Source organism: Sinocyclocheilus anshuiensis, unplaced genomic scaffold (genome assembly GCF_001515605.1).
Source record: "Sinocyclocheilus anshuiensis isolate Anshui unplaced genomic scaffold, SAMN03320099.WGS_v1.1 scaffold335, whole genome shotgun sequence".
Classification (NCBI taxonomy): Eukaryota; Metazoa; Chordata; class Actinopteri; order Cypriniformes; family Cyprinidae; genus Sinocyclocheilus; species Sinocyclocheilus anshuiensis.
In genome coordinates, this window is record NW_015548239.1 from 2,152,160 (window position 1) to 2,163,357 (window position 11,198).

General features: G+C 35.9%; 1 protein-coding gene across 3 annotated transcripts in view; it reads right to left on the minus strand.

The window, feature by feature from the left end:
* The window catches only part of LOC107654902 (UTP--glucose-1-phosphate uridylyltransferase), a 34,289-nt gene that overhangs the window by 19,906 nt on the left and 3,185 nt on the right, over positions 1–11,198 (minus strand). For all 3 annotated transcript variants that reach the window (XM_016442218.1, XM_016442217.1, XM_016442216.1), the window contains 2 exons: positions 5,291–5,424; positions 2,154–2,261 (listed from right to left, as the gene is read on the minus strand). In XM_016442218.1, coding sequence (XP_016297704.1) covers positions 2,154–2,261; positions 5,291–5,389 — 207 coding nt within the window. In that variant the 5' untranslated portion in view covers positions 5,390–5,424. The remainder of the gene's footprint in view (positions 1–2,153; positions 2,262–5,290; positions 5,425–11,198) is intronic.

The following is an 11,198-nucleotide window of genomic DNA, read 5'->3' on the forward strand; positions in this document are numbered from 1 at the left end:
CATTGAACTTTCAGCTTCGTAACTTTGCAGATATTGTTTATGCTCAAACAGCAACATTAGACACTAACTAACGTTAAAAAAGTTAAATCGCAATGAATCACCCCTTTAAATAACTTTTAATTTTAATAATAATAACTTTTAATAAAGTAATTTGAATACCTTGTGAGAGACGTAATTTCTCAAACAGCGTGAGTGAATCACCGCGTGCACTCTCCCTCTCGAAATACACAAATGGCTTCAAATCACCACATATCGCGTCTGTCTACAAGCGAGCTGCACGCTGCACAGTTGACACAGGAATTGTCACTTGCACAGTCGAGGCAGTGTCACATCGTCACTAAAGTTTATAAATTGCATTTCTTTTTAATTCTTGACAGTGTTTAACCATTCAGCCCTCGCGAGCTCTCCTGGAGACCGTACGCTCATGCATACTCGCAGCACACACACATAACGGCAGGTTCACATTACTCTGTTTGTGGTGCATACGTGGTGTGTTCAGGAGCGGTGCGTCTGCTGCAGTGCCGAGATCGTGAGATGGTCCTCACTGCAGAACACAAGATCCAGGGGGCGTGGTTGGATCCAGATCCAACTCCTCCCACCTTACATATACCTAAACCTACCCGTCTCCACCCCCTGATCCCTAAACCCACCCATCTCCACCCCTAAACCTACCAATATCCACCCCCTAGATGTGGATCCAAACACATCCCCTGGATCTTGTGTTCTGCAGTGAGGGGCTACTGGAGATCGTTTCCGCACCGAGTCTATTGCTGCACTGCAAGCGCTGAATTAAAGTAACAGCGCATTGTTTGCAGTAAATATGAACATGGATTGACACGAAAATGTAGTAATTACACCATAAACGCATATTATTAAATCTACTGTGTTTCACAGTCAACACATATGGCTTTTTGGCTAGGTTTAAAGGAAAAGAGCACTTTTAGATAAAGAGGGCAATAATAGATGGCACTCATGGAGGTAGGAAAACAAAGTTCTTTATGAACCGCAGGATTGCTTGTAATAAACATTTAAATGCAAAAGAAAAGGCAGTAGAGCTGACTATTTCTGCAATGGTAAGTTTGTGATAATGTAAGAAAAGTAGTTTAAATATTTTTCCACTTGCTTGAGCAAATTAATATATAAATCTAGAAGTAAATGCAAAAGTCAAAAGCATTGAATAATGTGTTGCTTATATTTATTGTGCTTAAACATGTCTGTGAAAGATTGTATTACTATACTGTGTAAAAAAAAGAATTGCAATGCTGAAAAAGCATTTTCAGTAACAATGTTTTGATTTGAAATCAAAATAATGGATAAATGTGTTTGTGGTAAACAACCACGGATCAGTAGCGGACTCCTGTGTGAAAGCACAGTCCGTGCTGCTTCCCCTCTCACAAGAGTCAACTAAGAGGGGAATTTCCCCCATTTTCAAAAATTAAATTCAGGCCCTGAATAAATGTCTAAAAATCCTGATTGGAGTATCACTATAAATAGTTATAAATTATAAAAAAGGCGGCGTTAAAAAGATCGGTATCGGTAGATACTGCTTTCTGTGATCGGCCTCAAAAATCCTGATCGGAGCACCCCTAGTTCTTAGAGAACATTGCATAATCATCACAGACCCAGAGGAAAGCAGACCGACACTGGATTCTTTATGTGAAATACAAGCACAACACAGCCAAATCAAATTAGGAGACACTTTTGTTCATGGTGTGTCTTCCTTACACCCTCCCTTGCCCACAGACAAATCCATTTTGAAGCTTTATTTATCATTTTCCTTGCACACACACAATCATTCATACTAGGTCTATCTAAAGGTTAATACTGTAACTCTAACTGGACCCATAAACTTTGAATACTAGAAGTGTATGAATGTCATGCGCATTAATTCATGCTGGAATGTGGGCAGCTTTTAATCACAGCTGGCTAATTCCCAGAGCCTAAGGCAACACTAATGCCCACACATGAGACTCAAAGCAGAGGCTCTGACTGAGTACTGCTCATCTGTCTGTTTTAATGCTTGAAATGTGTATAGATACATTAAGCTTTACTTTTTCTGCATATTCAGATTATAGGTCTATAATCAAATTAAATTAATAATATGAGTGTAATATGAGTGAGTGTAAGAATTAGGCCTGTGTTGCTTATCTTACCGAGTCCTCAGGGGGCCTGTTGATTTTTGGCCACTCTATTGAAGGTCCCTTCACCTGCAGAAATCGGTGGAATAACTTCCTAAAGCCTTCAAAGTCCTTCTTAGACACCTGAGGAAGAGAGCAGCCAAAAATTAATTATTGAGGAAGGTCCTTACTTTTTCACCTTCTGAGAAACCAATAATTTTCAGTCATTTAAACTCAACCTCTAGATATTTTGGCAGATTATGCATCACTAGGCCTATCCAAGACATTTTTATAATAGCGGTCAGTCAATATGCATTTTTCATCATCAGTACTTAAACTTTTACATTTGCCTTTAAATATTTTAGGGGTTTTTTTCTTAGATTTTTTACATTAACATTTTTTAAGGGCATCGGCTGTCACCTTCCTCCACTGAATCACACATTTGTTATGATTCTAGTCTGCAAAACAAAACAAAAAAAAAACAGACATTTTTTCAACATAAAAAACAACCTGCCAGCATAACTTTCTAATCTTGTTCTGTATAGTCTGGCAATTAAAACTCCTAAAGGCTTGTGAAATAATTAACACCCTGCTGTGAAAGATCACTGGGTCCTCAGGCCTCTCACTGTGCACATCATTAAAAATAAAACCTGTTTGATGAAAATCCATAAACTCCCTGTGCCTGCTGAGAATTTAAAGTTCAATAACTCTGCACTCTAATCAAAGTGCAACTTTGATAAATAAACCTGGAAAGAAGCTTGTGAGGCAATATTGACCAAAGAGAAAAACAGTTAACACTTAAGTAGTATTAAGTGGCACTTAATGAAATGCATTTAGCAAATAATATAGATTTAGGGTTGTCACAATACTGACATTTCCGTAGTTGATCCCATTGCCAGTGAAATGTATTGATTCCCAAAACCAAAACTATTTAAGTAAAACTAACCTTTATTTAAAAACTATTTTGAAAAATATTATAACAATATAATATAATCAAAATAAATATACAAATAAAATCATAATTGAAGGATCATGACAGTGAAGACTGGAGTAATGGCTGCTGAAAATTCAGCTATCAAAGAAATACATTTCAAAATATATTAAAAATGTATAAATTGTAATTATATTTCACAATATTACTGTTTTTACTGTATTTTTCTTCAAATAAACGCAGCCTTTATGAGCATAAGAGACTTATTTCATAAACAATTAAAATAATCTTACTGACCCCAAACTTTTGAACAGTAGTAATAATATATTTACATGTACATACATTTATATTAAAATTTTTTTTATAGAAATAAATTAATATTAATCAAACAATATTATTTGTTTGATTAATATTACTATTTTAATAATAAAACAGCAACAGGTCTAATAGAATGCATTTCACTGTCTGGCTAATCCAAAGATCTGGTATTTTGACACATATCCATTTTTTCCCCTGGCTGTTTACATTAACTTAACTGACTAGGTTTATATTTAATTCACCTAGCATTTTGACCAAGAAGTGCAATTGTTACGATTTGATTCACAATGCACACACAAATATTCATGTGAGAGTCAAAAGCAGCCGCTTATGAATCAGAAAATGGTACAGATAATGTTACTTTACTTTAGAATCGATGTGTGGTTGAAGTAACGGTGCTTTTGACATCTCTACTTAACTACAATATCTCTACTTGGCTACAATAGATGGTAGAGTGACAGTTTATAGGCATACACGTGGATGTCTTCATAAAAGAGGTGCAACTATGTAAACTGTAATCTGACGACATCTTCACATCTCCTTATCATACTTTATTTGAGCTAGCAGGGTGTGGATTTTAGTACGTCATTTGGCAGTAAATGTTTGGGTGGGATTACGGGAGTCTGTGTGTAATGGAGAGGGAGGGACACAAGCGGTCAGTATGTGTCACTGTGATGACGGCTAAGCCTGATTATTACCATATGGTGCTGAGGAAATACTGGGGTGGATCGCCAAGCAGCTCAGAGTTTTGCTTTCTGACCTTCTCAAATTGACTCAAAACGGAGACATTTGGTGAAAAAAGGAAAATGAAGGAAGGGGGAAAAAATTAACAGAAGGAAGTGGGTAGGGGCTGAAGAGAGAAGATGCATCATGTCGATGCTAGTCTCAGGGTGAGACTAATTAAACATCAGCTCAGCAGTGCAATGAAATCTCTCCTGTCACACTGGCACGTCATTCAGCAGCTGCTGCACTCAGATGGAAGGTTCCTCTCATTTTTCATCTTTGCTCCCTTCTTCATTCTAATGTGCACTGAGACTGAGAGACTATAACGAATAAATTATGAGTTCTATTTCTAATTAAAAGTGCATGCAGAAATTGTTCATCTCATTAACAAGTTCTACACAAAGAAATGAGTGTACTTTTGAAAAATGTGTTTAAAATGATGTACGCTCATTTGAGAATAAAATTCCAGTCATGACAGCAGTCTAATAAGAGCAGTTTTGTTTTACATGGAGCAGGATCGCCTCCTGATCTGACATGTTGAGATCACATTACCAACCAAAAACTACTCGCTTTATCTCAGTAATCCCCCAAGTACATCCTCCTTTCACTTGTGGAATAAGTTGAGGAATCATGGCGGACGATGAATAGCTCATTTCTACAATCACATAAGTAACTAAAAACTTTTGCATGATGCTGAAACCATTATATGTTCCTGATCACACCTACACTACCATTCAACAATTTGAGGTCAGTAAGATTTATTTTTTGAAAGTGACAAATGCTGTCATATTGAACTTTCAATTCATCAAAGAATCCTGAAAATATATTATGGTTTCCTCAATAAGAAATGTTTTTATTTCACATGAGCCTTAAGGATCATGTGACACTGAAGACTGGAGTAATGGCTGCTAAAAATTCAGTTTTGCCATCTCAGGAATAAATTACATTTTAAAATATATTAAAATAGAAAATAGTTATTTTAAATCGTAATAATATTTCACAATATTACTGTTTTTACTGTATTTTGGATCAAACAAAAGCAGCCTTTGTTACAAGACTTCTTTTAAAAACATTGAAAAAAATCTTACAGACTCCAAACTTTTGAATGGTAGTGTACATAAATCATTATTGTAATAAAAAGGTAAATCAGTTAGCTGAATTTTTAAAGATGTGTTTAATTGTTTGTGAGCTTGCATCTCACCTCAGCTTCTGCACCTTTGGCTCTGCTCAAGAGTTTTTCCAGCTCGCCGTACATAGAGCTCTCCAGCTGCTGTCGCATCACTTCCTGAAACTGAGCCATCCTGTTGGTGTTGCTCTGTAACTCTTTACTCAGACCTACGATTAAAACCAAAACGTTAATGTTAAAGTTTTCACATTAACTTTACAATGAAAAACCTCCTGACCTTCCTAAAAGACAGTTCAGTGAGCAGTTTACCAGCAAGAAATCTGTAGCAGGCTGATGAACAACCTACCAGTACAGGTCAAAAGTGATTGAATTTATGTTTCTCTTAAGCATTAAAAACCTTTTGATCTAATGTCTTATGCTTAAATACTTGAAGCTACTTGAATACTTGTTTTGTAGACAAATATAAATTGACTAAGACACTTAAAATATATAGGTCCCTACATAATTCCCAAACTGTTATTTTGATAGTTTCAATAGTATCAATGAAGTCGGTGTGTTGAAACTTTAAATACATTTCCTTAAAAAATATTTAAAAATGTCCTTAAGACAACAGCTCTTATGTCACGAGCAAGTGCGCTACCTTGTGTGCCACAGCTTTGACTACCTGATTGAATCCTGCTGGACCACATTTCATTGGTATACACCCATTGAATTCATTCTCCTGCCAGTGTGCCAAAAATGTATCTGCTAACATTCTTCCAGGCATGCAACACTTAAAATCCAGTAAATGACAGTGTCAGCTGGCACTAGGGCTGGGCGGTATATCGAGTTTGTACGATATATCAATATATTCTTTATAAGCGATATGGTATGAAGCAATACCGTTTATATCGATATACAGTAGTTTGATATGAGCGCAACTGAAAAATATAACGGAGGACACAGACTGAGCTGCTGCGGAGAAAGTGCATAATTCAGTTTGTTCTAAACATGTGACAAGCTTTATATTAAGGGCTTAAAAAAAAAAAACTCATAAGATAGTTTATAGTTTCAGTTTAAAGCGGCTCTGACAGAAAGGCTGCGGGTGCCGCTGACAGAGACGAGACTGAGCTGCTGCGGAGAAAGTGCATAATCCAGTTTGTTCTAAACATGTGACAAGCTTTATATTAAGGGCTTAAAAAAAACTCATAAGATAGTTTATAGTTTCAGTTTAAAGCGGCTCTGACAGAAAGGCTGCGTGTGCCGCTGACAGAGACGCGCTGTTTAATGTGTTTGAGATGTGCTGTTTTCCTTAATGCATAACTTACATTTCACACGTATATCCTACGTCTGTAAATGTTAGAAAGTCATGGAAATATTTCCATTTTGCTGTCAGAAGTGCATGAGCCTTCTGCTTTGCGATTCTCCGCTAAACTTCACAGACTTCGTTTGGAACGAGCGCCGCCAAACAGACGGAGCTCAATGAAATAGGAGCGCAATAACTCTGACTAAAATATAAATTTCGCTGAAATATTTGTAGTTGGACAATAAATGTGACATATGTAGAATTTTAAACCTACAAGTAAGTGTATTTATATGATAGCACTAACTGTAATAAGGTAGCCTAATCAAAATAGACTAATACAAGTCTGTGCTTTTGCTTTTATTCATTTTCATTTTTAGTTTAGTAAATTTGACTTCTGCTTTAAAAGCATTATTTTTGTTTTTAGATTGCAATGTTATAATGTTAGAATGAAATGTGGTTTTAACCCTTTTTTGCACATCATATAGGCTTACACGGTTACATTAACTTCATTTGTTTTCAGAGCCTTTAATAAGTATTGTTTCGTTGGACAACATTGGGTGGTATGTGAAATATACTGTATATTAAATATTACAAAAACAAAAATACCGAGATATATACCGTATATCGCAAATCGGCCAAAAAATACAGAGATATGAATTTTTGCCTATATCGCCCACCCCTAGCTGGCACTTTAAAAATGAAACCATTTCTGTTTTTCTCAGAATTTGTATTTGTGATTTTGAATGCTGAAAACACTGTCCAGTGCAACAAGCTCTCACATTGTCTAACACACCAGCCTTACTACCTACAAATAAAACTTAACAGTGACTTGACTTTGATTTATAGTTTATTGGGCTGTTGGTCAGTTATTTAGTCCCTGAGCAGAGACTGTTATTCACAGTGATTCATAATACAGATATGGTCCCTCTGGAGGAACCAGAGTTAAAGAAGGCAGTGATAATGCACAGTCAGCTAACAGGATGAGCAGGGGTTATTTTGTATTGAAGACCGGCTGACTGTACATTATTCCACTTACACAGCTAATTACCAACTAAATAAATAAAAGGACATAAAATATTGATTTGCGTTTCAATACATGTTATCATTTGAGAAGAAAGAGAATGGAGTGATGCAAGTAGTATAATACTACTAGCACAGTTACACCTTGGGAGTATTTTGTAAAGGTACACTGTAAAACAAAAATCGTCAGATAACTTTATGTACTTTTTCAGATGTACTTTATGTGCTAAAAATCTGAATTCATTGGTTTTACACAAGTCAAAAATATTTAATACTAATAAAATAAAACTCATACTACTGAATCAACCTGACATTAGGTTAAACCAACGAGAGTAACTTTTAAGGGTGAGTTCAGGTAGAAATACAGTGGGTACGGAAAGTATTCAGACCCCCTTCAATTTTTCACTCTTTGTTAATATTGCAGCCATTTGCTAAAATCATTTAAGTTAATTTTTTGAGTGAAAAATTGAAGGGGGTCTGAATACTTTCCATACCCACTGTAGCTCAGTAAACAGCTCTACATTTGCACATTTCTAGTCTCTCAGAATAGTGCCTTTTGCAGTGTATATTGTTGCATGCCACTTTCAAATGATTCTACCGACACATCTACAGATCATTTCTATATGTGTGTAGAAAGGTGTTCTTCATTCACAGCAAAGAAAACATGGAAAAGAAGAGTGCTCAGCTACTTTAGAGCCATAACTCTCAAAAAGCTGCTGTCATCAGACGTGTTCCACATGGGTCAAAGGGCAACCGCACACTGCACAGAAGGACTAAATACAGTGGGGTCCAAAAGTCTGAAACCACTGGTGAAAATGCTCCATGCTTCAATGCTTTTATTACAAATGATTTTATTAGCATAAGAATTTTACTGAAAATGTACATTTATGTGTCACTCTTTTGCTTTAATGACCTTAGTTAGCGCTCAAGCTCAAACTGCACAAGTTTAAAAGTGTTAAATGTGATGATCCTGTTCTCCAGCATGACTTGAGAATGATCCAAAGAGCATATTGAGGAAGAAAGAACAAAGTGTACAAAGATCAGTTCACAAAGTTCCCATGATCAGTTTCACAAACTGGTTTATTTGATAGTGACTCATAAATGGAGCAGAATCCTCTTAATGATTTACACCAGTGTTTCCCAACCTTTCTTTAGTCGCGGCACCCTTTGGAAATTTTAACAAATTTGTGGCACACTACAAAATTAATTTTGTCACAATATTTGAATTTCTAACTTCGATATGATACTTTGAAAAGTATAGATATTCAAAACAGCAGGGAAGAACTGCAGAATATACTGTCATACAGACATTTTTAATTTTATAAAGAAAATTTGTCCATCAATGGTGGCAATCAGGCTCATTTCTAATGAAAAGACCAATTTATGACAGATTTGAATGTAGGCTTTTATTCATATGTAAACATTGTGAGATAGCTAGTTGATGTGAAACGTTTTAATCAAATGTGCCACCACTAACTGATACTTGGCAATCAGGAATTAGACTGCATGTAAATATAAACTGATGAGAAAATGCCACAAACCATTATGATGTCTACTATTCTAACGTGCTTTATGAAACTTACACCAACCATTCAGAAGTGTGCTTGACCTTGACACAGGCTTTTCACAACGCAATGTAGGCTAATGTAAGTCTGTAATGTAATGTAAGTCTATGCTATACCCCTCTGAATAAATATAAAAGATGTATTTTCTTAATGATCACTAATACAATTCATGGAAAGATGGCAAAATTAAAACATATTAAAACATATACTTAATAAAAACAACAAAATACATGCCAATATTTTCTGTAAGATAAGTAAATTAGCCAATTTTGTTTTAATGAAGGATTGCAGAAATGAGTACACCGTAGATTTAATTCAGAAAATGTATAATATTCTAGTACTTAGTATGTCCTCCAGAACTTAAAGTATATTGCTCTGACACTTCTTGGCACTGAGTGTACAAGTTCATGACAAATTTTCTCATCTGTGCTGTTTAACTCCTGGAGGATGACCTCCTTAAATGCCCTGATTGCAGAAATGAGTACACCCTAGATTTAATTCAGAAAATGTATTATATTCTAGCACTTTAGTATGTCCTCCAGAACTTAAAGTATATTGCTCTGACCCTTCTTGGCACTAAGTGTACAAGTTCATTCAAAATTTTCACAAAATTTTCACAGTTTAACTCCTGGAGGACAACCTCCTTAAATGCCCTGGTCTTTAATGGGGAGTGTTGCTCTGCTCGTCTCTACAGAATCTCTCACAGCAGCTCAAGAGTGTTAAGATTGAGTGAAATACATGTCCACAAATTTTTGTATTACATCACACAGTGGTGTGTGAATTCATGCAAGCATTGATAAAGCACAACTCCCTCACACCTTCAGCACTCATTCATCCCTATATAAAAGCTTTACTACCACTGAACAGTGAACATCACTGTGGGTACCAAGCACTTCTCACTGTACTCCTCCTCTAGCAACACCAGAACATTTTGGATGCTTTTGGATCCGAAATGATTGACTTGCTCTCATGAGACCAGAGTATGGATTCCCAGAAGTCTCTATTTTGTAAATATGGGCCCTGGAAGAGGTTAAATGAGTTTATTTTGCATTGGCTACAGTAGGTAATTCTAGTGGTGACAACAACCATGCATGTCACTTCTGCAGGCTGCGTCATACTCTGTGAGATAAAGTGTAACTCTTTTCACAGCTTTTGCCGGCTCTGAGACACTTGCATATTATTTCTCCTGCTATTTTTCTAGCAAAAATTCACTCATCACTAAATGAAAACTTAAAGTGAAGACCTGATTATTTCAGGAGCCTTATCACAAGTCCATTGTTTTTGAATGTTGGTGCTACTTCTGCTATATTTTCACACTTAAAACAATAATTTGGTATTCCTCTTGTACAGTGGGTACGGAAAGTATTCAGACCCCCTTAAATTTTTCACTCTTTGTTATATTGCAGCCATTTGCTAATGTAAGTCTGTAATGTAATGTAAGTCTATGCTATATTAAACAAAGTTTGTACTTATTAACGTATCTGCAGAATGTCAAATGCTTTGACAAAACATTCAGGCATCTCCAGAAGAAATGCTTGCTCATACTAATATATATATATAGTGTTTCTTGTTACACAGTTACAATTATAAACAGAATTACATTTAATTTATATATAATTATTATATTACTATATAAAATATTAAAGCCAGATGATAATCTGGCGCTGGCCAATGTTAAATTTATATTGACACCTACCGACATGCACGCAGCGTCATACAAAAATAAAGGATTACAGTAGTAACGGATGCAAGTGTTAATGTGGTATTCGTAGTGATCCATGATAATTTTTTTCCCGTGTGTATCCTAGAATGTGTAGTCTGCGTGATCACCCACATACAATAGCACTGGTAGGCTATTGCACAACATTCAGTGTCATCTGCCACTCAAATACAGATGTGCCACACACTGACGTCATGTTTGAAAAACATAAACTTTTAAATACGTTTAATTTACATTTATTTAAAAATCACTAGAATTTTTGTGTTACAATTACAGCTGCTCAACTCATCTGCCAGTCACAACTGGAGGCAACATACTGCGACATGATCGTGACAATGTCAGTGACACAGGGCGCAGCCCATCGGCACATGTCACAAGTTTTACTGACACACA